Raw genomic sequence first — 25,004 nt, 5'->3', positions numbered from 1 at the left:
TTTTTTTTTTTTTCCTTTTTTAGACAGGGTCTCATGTGCTCCATGCTGGCCTTAAACTCCTGATAATTCTATCTATACCTCCAAGGGTTGATTACAGATCCGAGCCACCATTCACAGTTAAGGACGTGTTGATAACTATCAAACTGCATATCCTTAGGTGCTTACTTTGAGCTACTGTCCTTTCATTTTAAATGTCTATCAGGTATGTGGAAAAAGCATCCTTTTTTTCCTTCCTTGAGACAGTGCCTCATTCTCTAACCCAGGTTGGCCACAAACTTTCAGCAAGCTTCCCACCTTAGTTTCCCAAGAGACTGGACTATTGCCCTAGGAAAACTAAGTTTATCCTGTGGTCCCACTGGAATGTACAACCTTTTGCTGTGGTACATACTCACCCCATCCTGTGGAGAGTGACCATCTTACTTTCAATGGTGTTTTGCTGTTCCAAAAGAGCATCCAGTTCTTTCTCCACTGTTTTCTGAAACAGACAAACATTATTAGAAGGGATATAAGTAATCTTTCTCCCCCTCTTCTCCTCCTCCTCTTCTTCTTCTCCTGGTTTTTTCGAGACAGGGTTTCTCTGAGTAGCCCTGGCTGTCCTGGAACTCACTCTGTAGACCAGGCTGGCCTGGAACTCAGAAATCTGCCTGCCTCTGCCTCCCAAGAGTAATTTTTTTTTTCTTAAGTTACTAGGGGATTAAACTCAAGATCTTGTACATGCTAGGCAAGTGTTTAAATATTACACTCTATCTCTATTAAACCCTGTCTCGAAAAACCTTAGGTAGAAAGAACTTTAAGAGTTATCCAAATTAAGCCAGGTGAAATAAATAGCATACATCTTTCATGCCAGCATTAGGAGAAAGAGGCATCTGGATCTCTGTGTTTGAAGCCAGTCTTGCATACATATTAAGGGCAGAAAGTGCTACATTGAGACCCTGTCTCAAGACAACAAACAAACTCATAGCAAATACATTTATGTAACTCAACACAGCTAAAAGGTGAATTTCAATTCGACATTTTTCCCTCCCGCTAGTCCCTCTGGACTTGAATACTGCGTTGGTTTTGTTGGAGTAAATAATTAATTGGCCGTGTAATTCTTCTCATGCTTGTTTTGATGCAAGGTCTCCTGTCACCCAGGATGGTTTCTCACTTGTTGTGAAACATGGGATGACCTTGAACTCTCATCCTTTCCTTTCTTCCCAAGTGCTAGAATTATGCATGTCCCCCTTGTTTATCTTGAATATATCTTATTCTATCCTGAAGAATAATACAATGGAAACAGATATTTATTCAATACTACTTGTGCAGTGTTCTAAACAATGACGCTCTAAAATTTAGTGGCTCATCCAGATGCGTGATGTTCCCTTGATATCCCACATTCAGGAGACAGGCAGGAGGATCAGAAGTGAATGCCAGCTTTGACCACGTAGGCAATTTGAGATCCTGTCTCAGAATCAAAACAAGGACTGAAGGAGGACTCCTCCCTCCAAGTCTGATGACTAGAATTTGATCGTCTTCATTCACACAGTGGAAGAGACAATTCTGAAGTTGTCCCCCAACTTCTACACTTGTGCTATGACACACTTGCTTCCTCATACACGTAAATTTTTTTTTTTTTTTTTTTTTTAGGTTTTTCAAGACAGGGTTTCTCTGTGTAGCTGTCCTGGAACTCACTCTGTAGACCAGGCTGAGTACACGTAAATTTTTAAAAGGAACAAAATAAAATACAATAGCTAAAGAAATGAAATTTCCAAAGATATCATAAGTTTTTTTTTTTTTTTAAAATCCTTTCTTTATGCATACTTAGTATTCAGAGGGGGTGATTATATGTCTACGCCAGTTAGCCATTTATTGTGCTACTTCAATTTATGCACCTTTGAGACAGGGTTTTTGTGTAGTTCATGAACTTGAGATCCTATTGCCTCAGCCTCTTGCATGCTGGCATTACAGGTATCCAGTATATTTAGCTCAATTTCTGTTTGTTTGGTTTTTTTTCCTATGACATAGGGAGAGCAGTGTGTACCTCATTGGATTTCTGTGCAAATGAAACAGGATAATAAAGATACATAACACAGTGTGCAGTAAACAGTTCCAACAGTCTTAGCTAAATAGTTTAATAAAGGCAGTCTAAGAAGGATGCAGAGGGGAATTTCCAGTCATTAAAAACAAACACAGAGCCAACACTACTACATTTTATAGGATCTCAAAAATTTCCCCAATGTATTAATTGATTCAATGAATATAAACTTAGGAATGTTAAGTCAAGAGCACTCAACTTTAAACCACTTCTTGTACAGGAACTGCTGGAGCTGGTGCAAGGCAGTATTTGAAAACATTCAAAGGTAGTAAGGACTCTCTTTTTCTCCATTCAAAGTGCTTTGAGAGCTGCATGACATTAATCCCAGTACTTGAATGACAGCGGCAGGGAGATTATTGAGTTCACTGCAAACCTGGTCTACATAGTGAGTTGCAGGCCAGGTAGAGCTAGCTAGCTAGCTAGACCCTGTCTTTAAAAAAAAAAAAACAAGTTCCCTGGTAAAAACAGCTCCCAAGGTTTTAGGTGAGAGCGTCCATCTTCTGACTAGCAAGGAATCCATCCACATTGGAAAATGAACTGACAGCACCAGAGTGCCATGGAAAAGAAACAAAAGTATAAAGAGATATAGCATAATACCAATGGAAAGAAAGGGACCTGAATCCTGTCCACACCTGTTGCTTGACCACACATCCAAGGTACAAGAGATGAAATGATTGGTCTGAGACCGGATAGTTGTGCCATAGTCTTAAAAATTCTAAAAAAAAAAAAAAAAAAATCCTAACTGGAAGCTTTCAAACTTCTAGCGAGTTCTGAACTCGCCTAAAATGCCTGTAACTTGAGAGGTTGCTCTGTGAAGGTAGCCAATTTGAAGACAACATGGGCAACACCGAGGCCGTCTCAAAATAAGAAAACGTCCAAACTCCTACACTTATAACTGAAATGCTAAAATTACACACATAATCATTATCTCCAAGAGAAAGTCTTAGAACTTCAAGCCAATTTGAAGGAACTTCTCCTTTAAATGAGTTGAGGAGTAACTTTCCACTTCCCAAGCCAAAGCAATTCTAAATTCTGAAATCAAGCCATTCGGTATACATATGTGTATGGATACATATAATACATACACACACACACACACACACACACCACTTCCAGTTTTACTCGTCAGGGAAATCAATACGGAGGCAGACCAAGGAAGTAGTCCAGGTAACAGGTCAAATAAGCTTGAGTAGAACTGACAGGTGTACCCAAATGCCCAACTAACATTAACAAGACACTAAAGCGTCTTTCCCTGGTAAAGCGATCCACGCCCGTGATGCCTGCCCTCTGCCACCGGATCCTCCAGGAAAAAGGTGGCTCAGCTCCCCACCTCCTCGCCGCAGAGTCGTTCGTACACAGCTTCCAGCTCCTGCAGCTCTGTCAGAGAGCGAATGAGCTCGGTGGAGATTTCGGAGCAGTGGCCTCCTCCCACCCCCTCCGGTGGCGGAGGCGCTCCTGACAGCTTCAGAGGGGACTCCACCTCCGCCATCTTGGTTCCCGGTAGGCGCTTCCGGGCTCGCGAGGTCCCCTCCGCGTTGGCGCGGCGACCTTCGGGGCTGCCCACAGACATGCCCGATCAAAAACGTTGGAAGTCTTTTTTTTTTTTTTTTTTTTTTTTTAAACTAGCCTTCTATCTTGACAGAAAACTTACCGTAAAGTATAAATTTCAGATACCTTAGCAGACTGCAGGCGCAAGATGAAAGCATTTCAAAATTACATATATTTATCAGGCGGAGGCTGGATACCTTTTTTCCCCGTCGCGCGGCACCCGAAGGCCCATCTTGAAGGCTAATGGCGGACGCCGGCGCATCGGCAGTGGCGGTGGCTTAGGCCTGGAAGGAGTTCAGCATCCGTCGGGTACCGAAGCCATCCTTCTTGCAGCAGGGTAAAGGAGTGGCTCCCCCAGCCTCTCTGTTGCCGAGGAAGTGGAGAGCGCTCACAGGAGAGAGCTGCCCGGCACTTCAGCGGGAGCCGCCGGGGCAGTTTTAGGCCCGAGAGGATCGGTAGGCGTGAGGTCAGGGAAATGCTGGCTTGCGTTCCGACCGCAGATGGCCTCGTGGGCGATTCGCCCACTTGTGTCCTCAGAGTGGGGACGTGTCCTTTAAAATACGGCTGGCGAGTCTCTAACGTGGTGGCGCCCCTCGTGGGTTCGCACCACGCGGGGAGGTTGAGGAAGTCGTCTCGGGAGTGGGAGTCCCACCGAGGCTGCAGAGGGAGACTCTCCCGAATGAATGAATAATCCACCAGCAAGGCGTAAAATAAAAATTCAGTTTGTACAGAATGTGCAAATATCAGAAGCCGCCCCGGAGCCGGGGATCGGGTTTGAACTTGTGCATTTGGTAGTTGGGAAACATGCTGTTTCTCCTCCGAGCCTCGTTTTATTGTAAAAGAAAGAAAAAAAACCAACCCTAAGGCTAATAGTACGTATTTTGAAGACTGTGCAAGATAAAAAGGAGGTGATGTTGGAACCGGAGAAACCACGGGCGGGGAGGAGAGCTTTCCACGTTCTGGCGGTTAAGGTTACCCGATACCGGATATGCCTCCAGGAAGCACTTCTTCTATAAGCGAGGATATTTAGTTTGTTTTAGTGTTCAGTGAGTGAGTAGGTGCTCATTTGAATCCGCCATACCTAATGGTAGAGCACTTGCCCAAGGCCGTGGGTTTCAGTTCTCCTACCCTCAGATGCAAGTGATAACTGGACCAAGGTACCATCCCCCCGTGCGCCCCTCCCCCACCCGTTAAAGTAAATGTCCAAAGTCAACATCATTTTGGCTGCTTGTGGTGCAACCGGTACTCATACGTGACAGCCTTGTAAATTGTGAGGACCTCTACCCTCAAGCTGCCAGTGCCAGTTCAACCTTTAGGAATAAGCCTTGGAGATGTTAGTCTATTAGGTATTTTAGGATTAAGTCTCAAGAGGTTTAACTTCATTCGCTTATATGTAGTGTTAACAGTTTTCGCTAATTGAATTACAGTATAGGCATTGAGTAAGATTTTCTGTATCCGTAGCAGAAAACCGTCTTGTTGGTTTCTCAGAAACAGCCATTCCTTTGATTAAAGCAGGACATAAAATATGGAATAAATGTATGTTCTTGAACATGCATATGTATAAGCATATGGAAAGGTTAAGTTTGGTAAGATTTATGACTCAGAGAGAGAGTGGGGTCTCTGGGAAATGAATCTGAGGTTTTTAGAGTCTTGAATGATGTGGATGTATAGGCCCTTGAACTACAGTTACCGGTACGTAGTTTTTCATTTGTCTGAAAAAAAATGACAAAAGGCATGTTTTTTTAATTGAACATGTTGTAGGTCCTGGCACTTAACCACTTGCTGTATGTTGTAAAGTTGCTGAGCATAGGTCTCCTTGACCATAAGCAGTTTGGTTTTGTTTGAGACAGGGCTCACTCTGTGTCATAGGCTGGAACTGAGAAGGTGACTTAGGCCGGCACTGAACTTGTAGTGATCCTCCTTCCTCTGTTTCACTAGTGCTAGGATTACAGAAGAAAGCCACGGTGCCTGTCTTGAAATACCTAAAATGGGTGTTGTTGGACGTAGTGGCACACACCTTCAAGCCCAGTGCCTGGAGGCAGAGGCAGGAGGATCTCTGAGTTCCAGGATAGCCAGAACTACATGAGAGAAAGAAGAAAACGAAGACCAGGCTATTTCTGTTTCGTCCATTCTGGAATTCACTGTGCAGCTTACACTGATCTTACACTTGCAGATATCCTCCTGCCTTACCCTCTTGAACGTTCATGCTAATATGCAGGTGTTCATAGAATTCACGTGAAATGAAAGGCAAAGGATGATGTACCCTAGAAGGGTGGTGGATTTTTTTCCCTGATGCTGCGATCCAGGCCGCCTGCTTGCTTAGGAAGCCCATGGAGAAGGCACTCAGCGCTTCCTGTTCTGATTTCAACAAGAAGTTCCCAAACTGGGTTCCTTTTAAAAACAACCATTCCTGTTTTTTGTTTCGTAGCCTGCTTTGCCTTGAAACCGTTGCTGTAACGAGTTGACTGAGGGCCACAGCTTTTCTTGTCACCATGTTTCTGTACAACCTGACCTTACAGCGGGCCACTGGCATCAGCTTTGCCATCCATGGCAACTTCTCTGGTAAGTGCTGTAGGTGGTATTTTTGTGGATGAAAGTGAATTACTATATATTTTGCTTGTCTTTTGTCGAAATGTTTCCCATTTACAAGAAAACAAATGTTGGTGTGGGGGGTGTGTTAAATTCCTGTGTATTATCTGTCACTCAGTTTCAGGGGCATATCTTCCCAAATTGTGTGAGACATGAGCTTTGTAAGTCAGGTAGTCACACTTTAGCCCAATGGCCTCTCCTGGCAGCCCTCCTCGCTTAGCTTCCCAGAGCTGTGTCTTAATTTTGAGTTTGACATCAAATTTGATAAAAAGAATATGGGTGTCATAGTTGATGCCTGTAACCCTAGCACTCTGGAGGTTGAGGTACTGCTACTGCTGTGAGCAGGAGTTCTGGCCAGCTGGAGCTTGAGGCTAGCCTAAGATGCATTGTTTTGTTTTGCTTTGTTTTCAAGACAGATTTTCTCTGTGTAGCCCTGACTGTACTGGTAATGGCTGTATAGATCAGGGTGGCCTCAAACTCAGAGAAATCCTCTCAGTTCTGCTTGGAGTGCTGGAATTAAATGTGTATACCACCACTGCCCAGCTAAGATACATAGTCTTAAAAAAAAAATTGGACTGTCAAGATCCAAGGAAAGCACTTGTTGCTAAAGCCTGACAGACAGGTTTTGATTTTTCAGCCCAGTGTAGGAGAAAACTGACTTCTGAAAGTTGGCCTCTGGCTCACACATGCACCATAGAGCTCACAGTCACAGTGAACACATACAGAATATCGTTACCATAAAGTTAAAAAGCACAGGCTGGAGAGATCCTCCTTAGAGTCTTGTTGTAGAAGTATAGGGACTTGAGTTTGGATCCCTAGAACCTACATAAAGCTAAATTTAGTAGCTCTACTGTACTCCAGTACTCGTGTAGGGAAGCTTTCAGGACAGCTCGCCTGGTGTGTGCAGTGGCTAACAGGAGACCCTGTCCCCTGTCTTATACAAGGTGGAAGGTGAGGGCTAACTCCTGAGATTGTCCTCTGACCTTCCCATGTGTGCTTGTGGCACATGCTCCCCTGCACGTATACAATGCGCACATATATCAGACACAGACAAAGATTGTTTCTGTTTTGGAGCCATATGTGGAGGTGAACGTTAGCATCAGGATCATCGGTGGAGTGCTTACCAAGAGAGGGTCAGGATCCGGGTCCATGCACAACCACACAGTTGTCAGGAACATGTGCTTCCCGGTTGTGTATATTGGTGGCCAGTCTTAGGACAGTGAAGGGTTCTTTGTTTTTTTTTTTTTTTTTTTTTTTTTTTTTAACTTATGTAGCATTTTATAAAAAGCTTGTTTGATAATTTTATTAGTCAGTTCTGTGTAAAGGACCCTTTCAATTAGAATAAATTAATTCAGAGCACAGATCCCTTGCTTACTCTGTTTACTGTCGTTTATGCATCCTAGTTATCTTGGGGCTCATTCTGTTTATGATCTTTATTTTGGTAATTTAGGAACCAAACAACAGGAAATTGTTGTTTCCCGTGGGAAGATTTTGGAGTTACTACGCCCAGACCCTAACACTGGCAAAGTACATACCCTCCTCACTGTTGAAGTGTTTGGTGTTATCCGGTCACTTATGGCGTTTAGGCTAACAGGTGGCACCAAAGACTACATTGTAGTTGGCAGTGACTCAGGCCGGATTGTTATCTTGGAATACCAGCCATCAAAGAATATGTTTGAGAAAATTCACCAAGAAACTTTTGGCAAAAGTGGATGTCGCCGTATTGTTCCTGGCCAGTTCTTAGCTGTGGATCCCAAAGGAAGAGCTGTTATGATTAGTGAGTGTCCTACTTGATTTTATTTGCTCTGAGTGCTTCTGGTTTTTAAGTGTGCTCAATGTAGTGTGACATGCTGTGATCTTGGCGATGTGCCAGTATATCACTTAATCGCCAACATTTGGCATTACATTTATATTTACTAAGTTGAGACGAAGTCATAAGGTAAACTAATTTATTTAGTTGAAAGAATTTATTTTATCTGCAGCAAAGGCTGTGAAGTGATCTCAGTTGTGTACTTTGGTTGCTTTCTTCATCCTGAAGTGATGATTCACAATCATGTCTCTTCTCTGAAGAATTCTTGGAGATTCTGTGTATCTGATCAGGCCTCTAGAGGGCAAGCCACCTTTTGAACAGTTACAAAACCACTGGGACTAATTCAAAGAGGAGTTAATAGACTGATTGGGTAGTTTCGCATTTCTCTGTACCTTAAAGTCAGGGCACCTTAAAATTTTCTTATGAATTAGAGGGGTATTAAGATATTTGTTGCAGGGGGAGTTATAATGATTTTTATTGTCTGCTAACAGTAGAGGGCAGTGTATTTGTACAGTTAGTGATGACTTTTATTTAAGTTTTGTTTATTTTATGTATGTGAGTATACTGTCGCTGTCCTCAGACACACCAGAAGAGGGCATCAGATCCCATTACAGATGGTTGAGAGCCACCATGGGGTTGCTGGGAATTGAACTCAGGACCTTCAGAAGAGCAGTCATTGCTCTTAACCGCTGAGCCATCCCTCCAGCCCTAGTGGTGACTGTTAATGATTAATGATTCTTTCTTTTCTTTCCTTTCTTTCTTTTCTTTTTTTTTTTTCTTTTTTTGGTTTTGTTACCATTTATTTGTGAAATTAAAAATGAACGATAAAAAGTAAAAACTGCCATACAATTTTTTTTGTTTTCTCTTTTTTTCTTTCTTAGTTTATCGCATCTTCAATAGATGGTTAATGATCTTATTTAAAAGAATAAATATTTAGGTTTTTGTCTTTTCATGAAATCTGGTGTTTCATCTCCTTCAACAACAGGTGCAATTGAGAAGCAGAAATTGGTATATATCTTGAACAGAGATGCTGCAGCCCGACTTACCATTTCATCTCCCCTGGAGGCCCACAAAGCGAATACTCTAGTGTATCATGTGGTTGGAGTAGACGTGGGATTTGAAAATCCTATGTTTGCTTGTCTGGAAATGGATTATGAGGTACCAAGGTCTCTCCCTCCTCCTCCCTTCTTCCCTCCTTCCCTGTTTTAGTCATCTTAGATTTTTTTCCTAAAATAAATTTAATTGTGTCTGTAGATCTTAAAGTCGTTCTTGCTAGCAGATCTTTTTTGAGATATGAATGTTTTACTGAAAACCTTTGCTGTACTTGACTGTGAAGTATTATTTGTTCTGATTAAAATGTCTGAACTGAGGTATGGATTAAGAATCGCTGCGTGAGAAAAGCAAGAGTTCTCTTTGGGTTTGGGGGTGGTGGTTTGCTTAAGGGAAGTGGTGAAGGCCAAGCATGCCCCTGCTTGCTTTGGACAGAAGGCAGTATTCTCTAGTAGTGTAAAGTCCTGATATCCTTTCCAAGCCTAAAACTTGATGAGTCGTTTCTGTGGCGCTGTCTTCCAGGAGGCAGACAATGATCCAACAGGGGAAGCAGCAGCCAATACCCAGCAGACGCTTACTTTCTATGAACTGGACCTTGGTTTAAATCATGTGGTTCGGAAATACAGTGAACCCTTGGAGGAACATGGCAACTTCCTTATTACAGGTGCTTTCCTGCAGTCCTCCTCTGTGCTGGGGCAGGGGGGAGGGGCTTACTTTATTTGAACTCAAGGCCATTCTTGCCTTAGTCTCTAGTGGTGGAATTACAGATGTTAGCTACCATACCAGGCTTCTGGTTTTCTTGAGGCTAAATATGGTTAATTTTTTTTTTTTTTTTTTTTTTTTTTTTAATGCCAAGAGCTACACTCTTTAATTTCAGATTGGGATCTCTGAGTTGGAGGCCAACCTGTCTCAGAATGAGTTACAGGTCTTGAGAGGCAGAAGCAATTGGATCTTACTGTATTTAAGAATAGCTATGGGTATTCATGAGACTCCTGTCTCAAAAGAAAAAAAAACACATTACATTAGAGACTAGTAAAATAATAAATGCTACTTATTTAGAAGACTAAAACTATACAAGAGTATATGGCCTTATATGGATATCAGACTTGAGGACGGGACCTGGAAATGCCGCTCAGCAGTTATGAGCACTGGCAGCAAGCCCCAGGGATTATCACCCACCCCACCTACCCACCCACCCCCTAAGGTTCAGGGTGAGCTTTCACTTGGAACTTTTAAATGGGCCTCATGCTTGTGTGGCAAGCACTCCAGCTGAGCCTGCTTTTGCTTTTTGAAGTTTTCTCATATTCCTTGGGCTGGCTTCAGGATTTACTATGTAGCTAAAGGTGGCCTTGAACTCTTGATCCTCTGTCCTCCCAAGTGCTAAGATTACAGAAGCAAACTACCATGCATGGCTTTATTTTTTTAATTTTTTAGACACAGGATCTCAGCTCAGACTAGCCTCAAGCTCACTCCATAACTGAAGACCACTTGACTTTTGACCCTCTCAGCACTGCTATTCAAATACTTGGCAGTAGAGGTAGACATCATCAAGTAGGAAGAGGAACAGTTGAAAATAAAAGCAGCTCAGGGTAGTTTAAACTCTTCTCCTCTCACAGTTCCTGGAGGGTCAGATGGTCCAAGTGGAGTGCTGATCTGCTCTGAGAATTATATCACCTACAAGAACTTTGGCGACCAGCCAGATATCCGATGTCCAATTCCCAGGAGACGGGTAAAGTCTTTGTCATAGAGCCACTACTGTTCAGGAAGTGAATTAGGTTTTCGTTTTTAATGATTAGACCATCTATCTTCCACTCTTTTACATTTTTTATTTTGTGTGTGTGTTTGTATGCCATGGTTCATCTATGGGGGTCAGAGGAGAAGCTCAGGAGTCAATTTTGTCCTTTCATCATGTGGAGCTCTGATTGAACTCAGCTTGTTAGTCTTGGCAAGCATGTTATCTGCTTAACCACCTCACCAGCTTGGTCTCTTAAATTTGTTGCCAAATTTTAGTTTTTTGGGGGAAAAAAAAGGCTGTTTTTTTTTTTTAAAGATTTATTTATTATATATAAGTACACTGTAGCTGTCATCAGACACATCAGAAGAGGGCATCAGATCTCATTACAGATGGTTGTGAGCCAAGATGTGGTTGCTGGGACTTGAACTCTGGACCTCTGGTCTGGAAGAGCAGTTAGTGCTCTTAACTGCTGAGCCATCTCTCCAGCCCCCTAAAAAAAAATCTATATTTTTTAAAGGGGAAATTATTAATGTTTTTGGAGTGCAGGGCTTTGTGTATATGAGGTGATGACTACATATTAAGCAACTTATTATTTTATTAAGGTAGTACCTCCCATTTAAGTCATTGTGTCAAAAACAGACTGATTTTTTTTTTAAGTGTAAATATTCTCTTCCTTTGCAGTCTATTCATTCTGTGGATCCATTTACAATCTTATTGCTGAGTCAGTTCTTACATTGTTGCTCCCTCAACTTATGCATTTTTAATAGTGTCTCTGGGTCAAACCTTATAAGTTAAACTGTAAAATTTAACCTTGGTTAAAAACATTGAGATCAGCCTGTTGGTGAGACATTTACTAAGCATCTAATTGCCAAGAATTTGTATTAGGCTTGGAGCAGTGAAAAGGTATTAAAACTCATAATGAACTTACTTGCAGAAATATTTTTATAAAATGTTGAAAACATTAAGAACCCCAAGTACCAGACTTACTTAGGGGAGCGGGAGGCTGGTGTTGCAGAGGCTGGTGTTGGTGAATGGTTTCATGGCCGTGTGGGTGAGTGTGCTTTTGTTTTTAAATTTTTAAGAACAGCCTGAAATGATGACTGTTTAATTCATGTCTCTTCTCTGACATTCTCCTCTGGAGATGATTTTTGCCTTATTGATCTGATCAGGCTGTAGAGTGGAATATTAGCTGTTTCTTGTTAATGGGGGCAAGTTTTAGTTGTTAGCAGCTATTGTGGACAGTATTTGTATGTTAGTCCTTGGGTAGTTGTATAGTTCCTTTTGGGAAAGGATGAATTCCAGAATACTGAGTTGCTCGTTTCTAAGCTGTTGACTATGTGTTTGGTTTTGTCAGAATGACCTGGATGACCCTGAAAGAGGAATGATTTTTGTTTGCTCTGCCACTCATAAGACCAAGTCCATGTTCTTCTTTTTGGCCCAAACGGAGCAGGGAGATATCTTTAAGATCACTTTGGAGACTGATGAAGATATGGTAAGTCATCCTTGGATAGAGGAGTGTCTATTTGCTGTCATCTATTTTTATTTTTAATTTGAACATAATTTAAAACATTTGTCTAAAGATTTTCAAAGCTGCTTGACTTTTTTTGTTAACGTTTTTGGGTTTTTTGAGATGAAGTTTCTTTGTATAGCCTTGACAGTCATAGCTCTGTAGGCTAGCTGACCTAGAACCCAAAGATGTATTTGTCCTTGCCACTGAGTGCTGGGATAAAGGCGTATGCCACCACTACCTGGCTCTCAAAGCTGCTTAACATCTACACATCCTAACATTACGCATCCTAACATCTACCCATCCTAACATCTCCGTATCCTAACTTTTCCCTGAGCTCAGATAGGAAGCAAGTACAACTGATTCCCAGCAAGTGAAAAGGAGGACTTTTGCCTTATCTTACTTTTCAGAAGAGGAAATGGAGGGAGAATGAATCTGGGGGAGAAGGGGTTGGGGAAGCTGGGACAAATGGAGGAGGGGAAACTGGCTGGTGTATGGTGTGAAACCAGAATCTACTTTGAATAGAAGAGGAAAAAAAGAAAGTTCGATACTTTACAAAGTAGTTATCTTTGGGTTTGAGTTTGAATTTGGGTTTTCTCATTCTGGCTAAGTATCTGGCCTTGTAAAGCCAGTTGAGATGTTTAATTTCTCTGCCATGTAGGCTCAGTATGAAGTAGCCTGCAGAGAAGCAGAAAGAGCAGTAGAGCATGTTCAGTCCTCAGCCTGGCTGCACTGTCATTTGTTCACTTGTCCCTGTGCAGTGTGCAAGGGCGGTGGCTGAGTTGCACTTGCGTATATACCCGTCTTTCTCTTCCAGGTCACTGAGATCCGCCTCAAGTATTTTGATACTGTGCCTGTTGCTGCTGCCATGTGTGTGCTTAAAACAGGCTTCCTTTTTGTGGCGTCAGAATTTGGAAATCAGTGAGTAATCCTTTTATTATCCTAGCTTACCACTGTAAACCCCCCAGGTTACCACAAATAGTAAAAGTTTCACAGAACAATTGAGGTTTTTCAAAGTAAGTATTGCTCTCATTTTCTCCTTATATTCATTCTTCCCTATCCCTTTTCTTTTGCATTAGCTTTTTTATGGGGTTTTAGAGTTGTTTAAAATTTTGGTTTATATGTATGTGCACTGAGTGCATGCACCTGCCCCAGATACATGTAGAAAGTCAGATGAGTTGCAGTGGATGTGAACTGTGAAGATAGGGATACTGGGAGCCAAACTCAGGTCCTCTGCAAGAGCAGCAAGTGCTTTTAAAATACTGCCCCCACCCCAAGTCGTTCCTCCAGCCCTGTTTTTGTGTTAATTTTCATTGTTAACATCCTTTACTGTAGTGGCTTCTATTACTACCCTGAATGTCTGTAAGTATGGTGGCATGGGCTGAATGAGGCAGGAGAACCTCAAGTTTGAAGCCAGCTTGGGCTGCATAGTGAGATGATCTTCTAAAGAACAATAAAAGCCAGAGAGATTTCTTTCTACATGTGGTGCTCTCTTGTACAGACCTACAGTTGAAGTTTCTAAGTACCCACACTGGTTAATGGGCCTCTTGTGAAATCTCAGTTGATTTTTCCTCTGCTGCTTTTAGTCAAGTGTAAGAGTTGTAGTTTTACTTCCTACTGTGGTTCCAGTCTAAACTTAATTTTGTTTGCTTTCCTGCAAAGTCCTGTCTTTATAGAGTTATCTTAGCAAGATAGGACATTATCTTATTGATAATATAGATATTATGTTAGTGACATTATTTTCTCTATCTCAGTACTAACATTCTTTGATGGATTTTCATTGCCATATGAAAGAAGTCTGAACTATAATGACCAGTATCCACAACTCCAAACTACTTAAAAATGACAGGGTGTTGCCAGTTATCTACTAACATGTCTGCAAATCACTTTACTGATTTGAGCTCAATTTTCTCATAATCAAAATGTACGTGTTTCTAGAATTTTGTGCTATTTGTGGACTGTACAGGGGAAGTGTGGTGGGTATGTAGATCAGGCATCAATGTCAGGTCTTCCTCAATGTCTCCTCACCTTATTTTCTGAACCAGACTCTTACAGGAACCTGAAATGTACTGATTTCTGTGTGGGGTGTCTAGCCAGTAAGCTCCAGGGACCTGGGACTGTCTCCCCAGCTCTGGGATTAGTATGGGTACTGCTGCATCCTGGTTTATACATGGGTTTTGGGGCTCTGAGCATAGGTCCCCATGCGTGTGTGTCAAGCACTCTTCCAGCAGAGCTATCCCCAGCCCATACTCTGCTCTACCTGCCATTTTTTCCAAGTACCTTGTTTCATCTCTTCCCTTTGAAGTATATACAGCTAACTGCTGACACATCCCATTTCCAAGCTGAAATACTGAAGTCTGTGCTCAAATTGTTTCTGCATAACCTGTGCCAAAGAAAACCTCTTGCTTTTTCCCAGTTATTTATATCAAATTGCCCATCTTGGAGATGACGATGAAGAACCTGAGTTTTCATCTGCCATGCCTCTAGAAGAAGGAGACACATTCTTCTTTCAGCCGAGACCACTCAAAAATCTCGTGCTGGTGGATGAACTGGACAGCCTCTCTCCTATTCTGTTTTGCCAGGTGTGGCTTTATTCAATCACCTTTCTACTATGCCATTACATCTAAAATGTAATGATTTGAAGTTTTCCTCAAACTGAGATATAGTCTGAGAACATTTTACCTGTGAAATCATCACGATGGTAGTTACAGAAGTTCAGGGACTAAAACCTGTCAATTTATGAGGAATGTTTATTTTGAAACAAGACATTCTTACTCTGTATAGCTCCAATCTAGTCTTGAACTCACTATCCTCCTGCCTCAGCCTCCTGACTGCTGGGATTAGAGGTGTAAGCTGCCACCTGTGGCTGAGTGGTGAGGTTTGAGTTCAAGACTCCTGGAGCAGTTACCTAGGAGTTGGCTCACTGCATCATTTGCATGTATGTGGATATGTAATAATTTCTAAGAACAGTGGGGCTGATAGGTAGAGTAAATGACTCTTGGTACACCTCAAAACTAAGTAATTGTTTTTATGGGTAGCAATGTTATAATTATTCAGTATAACTTGGCACTTAATAAATACAAGGAAACACTAGTCTTGGAATAAATGACATAAGTGTTTGGGTGGTGGTTGGTTGGTTTTGCATCATGACTTCTTTGTGCAGGCTTTGCTGTCTTGGAACTTTGTAGACCAGGCTAGTCTCTAACTCAGGTCTTCTGCCTCTTCCAGCTGGTACCAGCTTCTGGAGTGCTGGGAATAAAGGTGTTTGCGACCACCACCCAGCAAGGTGGTGGGGTTTTATTTGTTCTTTTTTTTTTTTAAGATTTATTACTATACATAAGTGCACTGTATCTGACTTCAGGTGCACCAGAAGAGGGTGTCAGATCTCATTACGGGTGGTTGTGAGCCACCATGTGGTTGGGATTTGAACTCAGGACCTTCGGAAGAGCAGTCAGTGAGCCGCTGAGACATCTCGCCAGCCCCCTGTTTCTTTGTTTTTTAAGATGTATTTTTATGTATATGAGTAGATTGTAGCTGTCTTCAGACACACCAAAAGAGGCCATTGGATCCTTTTATAGATGGTCGTGAGCCATTATGTAGTTGCTGAGAATTGAACTCAATCTCTGGAAGAGCAGTGGTTACTCTTAATCTCTGAGCCATCTCTGTAGCCCATTTTTTTGATTCTTTTAAATGTGGAATGCTGGGGCCTTTTCTCTTTTTTCCAGTCAGTAGCACTTATGTAACTTTAAATCAGAACAGTTCGACCTCTTGTGCTTAAAAATGTAGTATGATAGACATTTTTCTCTTGTCTGTGCAGATAGCTGATTTGGCCAATGAAGACACTCCACAGCTTTATGTAGCCTGTGGTAGGGGACCCCGGTCATCCCTGAGAGTCTTAAGGCATGGACTTGAGGTAAGATGGGAATTTTTTAGTTCTCTTATAGTGTCAAAGGAAGCCTTGCACAGAAGACTATACAGTCTTATTTTGAGGAGAACAAAGATAAATTTTCTATGAATAAAAATGTACTTTATCTTGTCCCTGAAGTTTATGGAGTTGAGAATATCTACTCCTTAGCTTACTAGTATGGTAGTTCAGATTCATTCCCTGCAACATCTTGGCAGAAGTAAATAATACTGTCTATGACCATTTGTGATTGGCAAGCTGTGGTCTGTTTTTTTTTTTTTTGTTTTCGGGTTTTTTTTTTGTTTTTTGGTTTGTTTGTTTTTGTTTTTCCTTCCCCACCCCCCACCCCCACCCCCTTATGGTCATTTGTAATCAATTTTTGTTGAAAATATAACCAAGATGACCTTGGTTTTAAGTCTGGCTTTACTAAGTAGCTGCTTTTAAGCTTTTGTTCTGTAAAATTCAGCTAAATTGTGGTATTTGATGTCTGGTTGAGATAGCTTAAATTATAGCATGCTCTAGTTATTAAAGTGGACACAATGCACCTAACTTGAGCCACATTAGGCAGAGATAGGAGGAATTTTGAGTTCAAGCCTAGCTTGTTCAACATAGGTGTTATTGTGAAAATGCAGATGGAGTTTATAGAAGATGTTTATGTATTGGAAATCTGAAAATATTTTCACTGCCAAAATATTCATCGTTTCACTAAATTTTGAGTGTCCTTGATCAAATTTAAAACCAGTATGTATGCCTGTTTGTTTTTCCTCTTTTTCTTCTTTCTCTGTCTTCCTCTTTCTCTTTGGTTCCTCTCCTTCCTTATTTGTTTTTCCAGACAGGGTTTCTGGTTTTTCTGTATAGCCCTTGGCTGTCCTGGAACTCACTCTGTAGACCAGCCTGGCCTCAAACTCAGAAATCCGCCTGCCTCTGCCTCCCAAGTGCTGGGATAAAAGGTGTGTGCCATCACTATGTAGCTTTTTTGTTGTTTTTAGAAAAAAGTCTTATTCAAACCTGGGCTGACACCAGACAGAACAGTTCCACTGTTTCAGCCTGCATGCAGGGAGCCAAAGGTTTTGATTACTTACTGCTCATTCGCTCCTAGTGAAGATTTGATGCACATTAACAAAAAAAGGAAGAGTGCTTTGTGTGCTGTAAGATAAAGCACTCCATAGTTTCTCTTTTTGGTTTTTTTGTTTGGTTGGTTTTGTTTTTAGATGGATGTATGTATGTATGTATGTATGTATGTATGTATGTATGTATGTATGTATACAAGTACACTGTCACTTTCTCCAGACAGACCAGATGAGGGCATCAGATCCCATTATAGGTAGTTGTGAGCCACCATGATGTTGCTGGGAATTGAACTCGGGACCTCTGGAAGAACAGCCAGTGCTCTTAACCACTAAGCCATTTCTCCAGTCCCAAGGTTGCTTTTTTAATGCCTTGCCTTCTGTCTTTACAGTTTTCTAAGTGGAGCTCTTGTTGTATTTTGAAACTAATTCAAAATTGATAATTATTGCTTTGTTCCTTATATGTCTTGTCTTACTTAGACTGTTGTCTTACTTGAAAAAAACAAAGTTTTCTGTTTGGCATACTTGATAGTTAAGTTTTACTGATGTATTCTACAGTATACTTGGAAACCCCAAATGACACTGCCTTGACTTTATTCACTCTTTCTATAATATGTAGTTAAACAGTACTGTGCAGTTAAGCATAAAATAATGAATATCAAAGTGTAGTTAAACAACAAAAAGCCCTGATTGTTTTTGTTTTAAGATGTATTTATTTACTCTATGTAAGTACACTGTAGCTGTCTTCAGACACTCCGGAAGAGGGAATCAGATCTCGTTAAGGATGGTTATGAGCCACCATGTGGTTGCTGGGATTTGAACTCAGGACCTTTGGAAGAGTAGTCAGGTGCTCTTACCTGCTGAGCCATCTCATCAGCCCCCCTGATTGATTTTTGTGAGCCACTTGTAAGGTGGTTGTCAGCCCAGGGGTAGAGCAGTATGCTCCCTAACATGTGTGGCGTTTGAATTTGTGGAAAGATGTGCTTTTGTCTTGTGGAATTTAGTTAGAGAAAGCAATGGTGTTCTGCTCTAGCTGTGTCATTTCCAGCGGTGCTTGTCTTTTTTTTTTTTTTTTTTTTTTTGGATATAGGCATTCAAAAAAAAAAAAAAAAAGTGTATGGATTTGGCTGTAAAACCTGTATCCTTCTGTGTGTTCCATGACTTTTTCCTGAAGTCTGTCATGAGGACTGCCAGTGCCTCCAGTCTGAATTTTAGGCAATAAGTGATCCAATTCCTTTTCTGTATTATAGAGTGTGAGGCCTTTGCCTTTGGGGTATTACTACCTCGCTTAGCGCTTAGCCTGGAAGTCATAGAATTTCATGCTCACTGGATCTGTGGCTTGCCTCCTCTCCTGTTAGGTGTCGGAAATGGCTGTTTCTGAGCTCCCTGGTAACCCCAATGCTGTCTGGACAGTCCGTCGACACATTGAAGGTAAGTGTCTCTTTTCTTATAGTCAAGATAGGGCCTGGGAGCCATTGCCATGAAACTTAGATACTGTATTCCTACTATGTCTGTATTATTTCATCTAGTGCCACATACCAGAAACTTCTGGCACAACACCACATTTTTTGAGGTTTCTCTTGATCAGGGTACCCTCGTTTACTGCTGCTTTTTCTGGAAGTGGAGAGAGAGGGTATAAATTGACAGTTAGTTGCATAAACATTTCAGAAATATTGAGCTGCCTGTGTGATCTATAAACCTTTGCTTTCATCTGTCTATGTTCTAAGCGATAGTTGTTGTTTTCTCATTGTACTTGAATTATGTTTTCATTGTGCTAAAAATTACAATGAAAGTCAAGATTTTAAAACCTGTTAATCAATCAGTCAGTTCTGCTTACTCTTAAGAAAAGCCTAGATTGAGTGAATGGAGTCAGTTTTAGAGTGCATAGAGAAGTTGTGAAGGAGGTGGAGGCTGAGTCCCCTCACCTTAAACCAGAAATGCTTGGAGCGTGTGTCATGCTCCAGTGCGGTGGCAAGAACACCTTTCCACATAAACTTCCGTCCTGGGACAGTAGACCTTGTGGTGTTTTCCGTGGTTCATTTTGGAGCAGGTTTGTTCTACGACCTCATTTTCATCTTTTCTCTGAGGAATGTAGAACTAGAAAATGAGATCTGGCCAGCAAACAAAACTTTGGCTAGAAAACAGCCTTAATTCTCCTGAAGGTTTGATGTTCTGGTTGAATGGATGAGCTGAAGGCAGCTGGGAAGTGTGTAGGAGGGGAATTCACTAGAATACTACATACTTTTCTGTGGATTTTGTTCTCATTAGTTGGAATCAAATGAGTTTCAAGGGGAACTTCAGCAGGACATTGGTGGGCTCCTTTTAGCTGATGTTTGGTTTGAAGAGATTTATACATTGAATATAATTTCTACGTAAGAAGCTAGCTAATGTTGATCTTAGTTTTGGCGGGCTTTGATAGTAAAGTTCTAGCAAATGTTACCTCGGTTAGTTGGACTAGAAAGATGCTTGAGAGAGCTACTGGTTTTAAAGGTAGGCTTCACTTAGCACTCAGACTGGCCTGGAACTTGGTATGTCCACAATGGCCCTGTTTTCACATCCTTCCTGAGTGCAGTGGTGACATACATGTCAACCCTGCCCAGCTTCTAATTTTTAGATAGTTTTTGAAAATTTTAGAGCAGATTTAGGTTTGCCAGAAGTTACTCATTTTTATGAAGAAAGCAGAATATCTCAAGTAGTAACTCTAAAGCTAATACATCTAAATAATAGAGGCAGAAAATTGTCTTTTGAATGGTCATTTGACTCATTCTGTGGTGGGAGCTTATAGCATTGGTTTCTTGTGTGCTGTCATCCTGTACTCATTTAAGTGCCTACTGTCTATTTAAAGTAATTAACACAGAATTTATGCTTAAGAGCACTGGTTATGTAAAGGAGACTGGAGTAACTCAGTGGCAGAGCACTTGGCTACTGGGGACCGATCCTATGGAACCATCAAACAATAAAAATATAAAAAGGACAGGTATCCAACCCCTGTGTACACTGATGTGAAAGACACACACATGCTGCTAGAAGGGAGGGACTAGAGGAGAGGAAAGAGACTTATTTAAAGGTGAAGGAAGGTGTGATAGCATTCAGTGATAGGCAGGCTGTTGTAGTGTGGTGGAACTAGTAGTTGAAACTGTTCTCTGTTAAATATCAAAACCTAGGTTGCAAATGTTTCGTGATAGTTTTACTTTTTACTGCACTTTGGTCAGTTACCCACAAAAACAAGTTAGGTTTTCTGGTCATTTTCTTTCCAGATACCCTACGATCCTATTGAGTGAGCATTCCTTTATCCACACGTGCCTCCGTCTTCAGGCAAATACTAACCTTGGCTGGTACTTGGTGATGCATACTACCAATACCAAGCCTTTTTTTCTCTTCCACAGGTGGCTGGTGAAGGTGCTGATTATCACAGGTGTGTACCTACTGCTAGGGTCTACTGTGGGATCTATAGGGAGAGGGATGGCCTTCACAGAGTACTTAGGCTGCCCTAATGGGGTCTCTCAGAGGCAACTTTGCAGGTGGATGTCCGTATGCATCCTAGTGACACTAATTGATCTGCCAGCGTATCAGCTGGTCTAAAGCAGGAATTAGCCTCTCTGGGCAGTAGGATTAGTTTGGCTTTTATGAATCTGAAAGAACATGTAACTAGCAAACCACAGCTTCATTCTCCTTTGGAATTATCCATTCCGGATGTCCTGACTGACAGATTAGGTCCTGGAGAAAACATTTTGAGTCTATAATATATTAAACTAAGGTGAGATAAGAGCCAGGTACTGTGAATACCAAGTGTGAATGAAACACAGGAGGCTTGGTCATCTCCACTGGGGCCCATGTTACTGTTTGGAGAGGGCTAATAATGGAATAATTTAGTAAGGTAAGAAAAGTAAAGCATTCTCTCTCATGGTTGGTTGTATAGTGCTCAAAAAAAGGAAATTAAATATACTAAACTTGGCACTAAAGAGGTGTTTTCTTACCCTGATAGATTCCTCACTGAGACGGGAAGTACTATTTTTATAAGACTTACAACCTCTAGAAAAAGGCATTGTGAATATTTACAATTCCTAGTAATAGCAGTGCCTGAAGCTTGATTTTTGTATTGAATGTCAACTTTTGAGGTCTGTAATCTCCCTAAGAGTATTAATGTGTCTCAGGACTTCGTTGCTGGGAATGGCAATGGTAGAAGTTCCAGTGCGGTTGGTATTCAGGGGAGCTGTGGTTAAAGGAGTTTTTAAAGGAGTAGTCATTGCTCTCTTCCTTGTGGAATTATTTAGCCAAAGTGTGCCTTCTGTTAATTGAGCATTTCCTTTATATCTGAGTAGTCGTGTCTTATGGCTAAAGGGAAGGTGTAAACACGGTAAAACAACAAGTAAAGAACTGCATGATTTCTCTTCCAAAGACACCGCTTTCCTCTCTCAAGTGAGGGAAAACGCTGAAACTTGTAGCTGGTTAAAGTCCTTTATTAGTTGGCTGTAGTTTAATATTACACAGCTTTGAAGGTACAGTAAATGGGAACTTGGGAGGTGATGTAGTGTTCTCATAAAAATACTTGGCAGCTTCTTACTACATATCAGAAATTTCCAAGTCAAAAGTTCAGAGCTGGAGTAAAGTTTTAAGTTTGATGTTGAGATCAATTTAGGTCTTTGTAAGCTATTGGAAATCCATTTAGGGACAACCATATCCTAATTTCCTTTTTTTAAAGTATTTCCTTGTTAGTGTATGTGTGGGCATGTGTGCCACTCTGTGCATGTGGAGTTCAGAGGTCAACTCTGTGGAGTTGTTTCTCTCTGTCCATCCTTATGTGGCTTTTGTGGGTGGAATTTGGAACACCAGACCTGAACAGCGCCTTCATGCTCTGAGCCATGTCATGATAGCAAGCAGGGCTCGACATGTAAAACCACTGTAAATGATTTTCCAAAGCATTTGTTAACAGTACAATCAAAAACCCAAGTATCTGGTCTAGCCCTGCTCTTTAACATTGTATATATACTTTATGGGTTACCTGTCTGTCCATCTATCATTTGAACTGCGTGGTGTGTTGGGAAAGATCATTGATTCTTACTTTTTGCTACCCATGTTGTATATGTGTATTATTAACTGGAAGTTTTGTTAACAGCACTTAACCCTTACGGTGTGAAACAGTCTTATACCATTATTTCTATAATAAAATACAAACTGTATGTCCTGCTAATGGGTCAGAGTCCTATATAGGCTACACCAATGATACGCCTTCACACACACCCCCCATAAAGAATGCTGATTAAAGTAGTTCTAATAATTTGGAGGGATACAAACTAAAAATGGTCCTTGGTGTGTGTGGGGTAAGTAGGTTAGTCCTGTGGCATCGAGCTCTGATAAGGCTCAGGGCAAGCAGAGCCCTGTAGGTGCCAATCTAGTTTAGTGCCTTACTCTGTTGTTCTGTCCTTTGTTTAGATGATTTCTGGGTTGGGCACAAAAATGACACGCAAAAGTTGATGTAGAAATGCAGATATTGAATGGGAAAAAAACTTATGAAAGCAGTAAATGTAACTTTATTCAGTATATATCCAGTATTCTGTATTGCTGACGTAGGCAACTCAGAAGTTGTTTGATACTGTAGAGTGAAGGTATGGGAAATAGATGGCCTTTAGCAATGGGGTTGGGCAGGAGATTAAGAATGCCTTCTATAGAACTCAGATCTTAGGACCTTGAGAAACTCATTAGTGTTTATTTATTAAACTACATTATGAAAAGCAATTCTAGTAAGATTGCTCATAACCACTGTGTTGCTAACATTTTTAAACAGTGAAAAACCCTAGAGGTCAAGGACAGGCAATGTCAACATTTCTCCTCCCCATGCCCTGGGTAACTTGGTGCTCTCTCTCCTCAGTGGGATTAGGGTTCCTAGGCTCCAGCCCTTGAAACCCAAATGTGTTCAACCCTCAAGTAGTCCATTTTCTTCACTAAAGACTATATGTTTGCATTCGCTCCCTTTGGAAGAACTTGGTGCTTGGGTATCTTTTTGGGTTTTTTTTTGGGGGGGGGGGGTTGTTTTGGTGAGGTTTTTTTGTCTGTCTGTTTTGAGACCTAGCCTTGGTAACCTCAAACTTGGAGATCCACTTTTTTTCTGCCTCCTGAGTACTCAGATTCACAGACTACCCCACCATGCCTGGCAGGTCTTTTTTCTTTTAAAATGTCTCTTAAGTGGGTTAGAATTAAGCAGGATTAGCTCAGCTGCCTATCATGTAGGAAACTCAGTTCCATCTCCAGCACTTTATAAGCCGGGCATGGTGGTACACCTATAGTTCTACTGCTAAGGAAAGTAGATTCAAAAGAAGTTCAAAGTCGTCTTTGACTGTATATTGAGTTTGAGTCCAGCCTGGGCTACATGATACCTCATCAATCAGTCAGCAATTGGCACAAATAGATTTGCTCTAGTTTTTCACACAGTTACTTAAGGTTTTCTTATGCTTTTTATTATTATTACTCTCTTTACCCAATACCTGAAGGAAATACTAGTTTTCAGACATTTATACTCAGTGTGTTTGGGCATTTGTGGGTTGCTAGGACAGTCAGTCACCTTTTGAACCATCCTGTTCCGTGTGTGCATGTGTGTAGTGACTGCACATAGAAGTGTTGTGGAAGGTTTCTAAAACTGCTCCGTGTCTCAACTGACTTTCTGATACTAATAAATTTGAATTTTTTCCTAACAGCTCCTTTGTTTTCTTTTTTCCAGATGAGTTTGATGCCTACATCATTGTGTCTTTCGTGAATGCTACGCTCGTGCTATCTATCGGAGAGACTGTGGAAGAAGTGACTGACTCTGGGTTCTTGGGCACCACTCCAACCTTGTCCTGCTCCTTATTAGGAGATGATGCGTTGGTGCAGGTGAGCTTGCGCCTCTTCAGCATGCCATGGCCGTCCTTTGTCCATCATTCTCGTTTTGTGGTGTGCTTGAATTCATTCTTCATTTTCACCTTCCAGAAAACCTGAGGGAGGGTCTAATGTTTTATCAGCATAAAAAAAGGGTGCTGAGAATTAATTCCTTTCAGTTTTTTACTAACTCAGCAATTAGGGAAATTTGAAGCCTAACATTTCCTCCCCGCTGGTCACTCCCCATCACTGCTTTTCTCATCTTTTTTTTTTTTAAAGACTTAAAAAACATATCTTTGATCACTATTTTGCTGGCAAACTTTTTTTTTTTTAAATTTATTTATTTATTATATGTAAGTACACTGTAGCTGTCTTCAGACACTCCAGAAGAGGGCGTCAGATCTTGTTACAGATGGTTGTGAGCCACCATGTGGTTGCTGGGATTTGAACTCTGACCTTTGGAAGAGCAGTCGGGTGCTCTTACCCGCTGAGCCATTGCACCAGCTCCTACTTTTCTCATCTTTATCATTAACACGTGGGCTTGGGACCTTGCTCAACTGACGGATGTGGCAAAGCATGAACATTCAAAAATAAGCAGTGCCTCACTTGTTTGTTACAGGTGTGCCAGTGTGAGGGTCATTCTGGGTGACAATAAGATTGCTAGTTCGATTTTCTTCTTTCTGACTTCTAGGTGTATCCAGATGGCATTCGACACATAAGAGCAGACAAAAGAGTTAATGAGTGGAAGACTCCCGGCAAGAAAACGATTGTGAAGTGTGCAGTGAACCAGCGACAAGTGGTGATCGCCCTGACTGGGGGAGAGCTGGTCTATTTCGAGATGGATCCTGTATGTCACCCCTTTGTTCTG

The 25,004-nt window shown here is 41.3% G+C and overlaps 2 protein-coding genes and 2 non-coding genes across 7 annotated transcripts in view; 3 read left to right on the top strand and 1 right to left on the bottom strand.

Annotated features, from left to right (window-relative positions):
- The window catches only part of Cog4 (component of oligomeric golgi complex 4), a 32,592-nt gene extending 29,008 nt beyond the window's left edge, over nucleotides 1-3,584 (bottom strand). The window contains exons 1-2 of the mRNA XM_021220397.1: nucleotides 3,405-3,584; nucleotides 393-475 (exon numbers count right to left, since the gene is read on the bottom strand). Coding sequence (XP_021076056.1) covers nucleotides 393-475; nucleotides 3,405-3,563 — 242 coding nt within the window. The 5' untranslated portion in view covers nucleotides 3,564-3,584. The remainder of the gene's footprint in view (nucleotides 1-392; nucleotides 476-3,404) is intronic.
- Nucleotides 3,585-3,830: 246 nt separating this feature from the next.
- Nucleotides 3,831-25,004, top strand: part of Sf3b3 (splicing factor 3b subunit 3) — a 38,077-nt gene continuing 16,903 nt past the window's right edge. Inside the window, exons 1-13 of one of the 4 annotated variants that reach the window (XM_021220395.1) lie at nucleotides 3,831-3,959; nucleotides 6,051-6,184; nucleotides 7,662-7,988; nucleotides 9,007-9,179; nucleotides 9,594-9,735; nucleotides 10,688-10,800; nucleotides 12,161-12,298; nucleotides 13,131-13,234; nucleotides 14,730-14,895; nucleotides 16,131-16,226; nucleotides 18,643-18,715; nucleotides 24,000-24,151; nucleotides 24,828-24,983. In XM_021220395.1, coding sequence (XP_021076054.1) covers nucleotides 6,115-6,184; nucleotides 7,662-7,988; nucleotides 9,007-9,179; nucleotides 9,594-9,735; nucleotides 10,688-10,800; nucleotides 12,161-12,298; nucleotides 13,131-13,234; nucleotides 14,730-14,895; nucleotides 16,131-16,226; nucleotides 18,643-18,715; nucleotides 24,000-24,151; nucleotides 24,828-24,983 — 1,710 coding nt within the window. In that variant the 5' untranslated portion in view covers nucleotides 3,831-3,959; nucleotides 6,051-6,114. Of the gene's footprint in view, nucleotides 4,089-6,050; nucleotides 6,185-7,661; nucleotides 7,989-9,006; nucleotides 9,180-9,593; nucleotides 9,736-10,687; nucleotides 10,801-12,160; nucleotides 12,299-13,130; nucleotides 13,235-14,729; nucleotides 14,896-16,130; nucleotides 16,227-18,642; nucleotides 18,716-23,999; nucleotides 24,152-24,827; nucleotides 24,984-25,004 lie in introns of all 4 variants that reach the window. The other 3 variants (XM_029532684.1, XM_029532682.1, XM_029532683.1) reach the window with 3 other exon arrangements.
- Nucleotides 8,240-8,315, top strand: LOC115062712. Its single transcript, XR_003842644.1, has one exon. It is a non-coding gene; the product is annotated as a small nucleolar RNA SNORD111 (small nucleolar RNA).
- On the top strand, nucleotides 11,891-11,979 carry LOC115062711. Its single transcript, XR_003842643.1, has one exon. It is a non-coding gene; the product is annotated as a small nucleolar RNA SNORD111 (small nucleolar RNA).

This window comes from Mus pahari, chromosome 20 (assembly GCF_900095145.1).
Source record: "Mus pahari chromosome 20, PAHARI_EIJ_v1.1, whole genome shotgun sequence".
Classification (NCBI taxonomy): Eukaryota; Metazoa; Chordata; class Mammalia; order Rodentia; family Muridae; genus Mus; species Mus pahari.
This window is presented reverse-complemented; position numbering and strand designations above follow the sequence as displayed.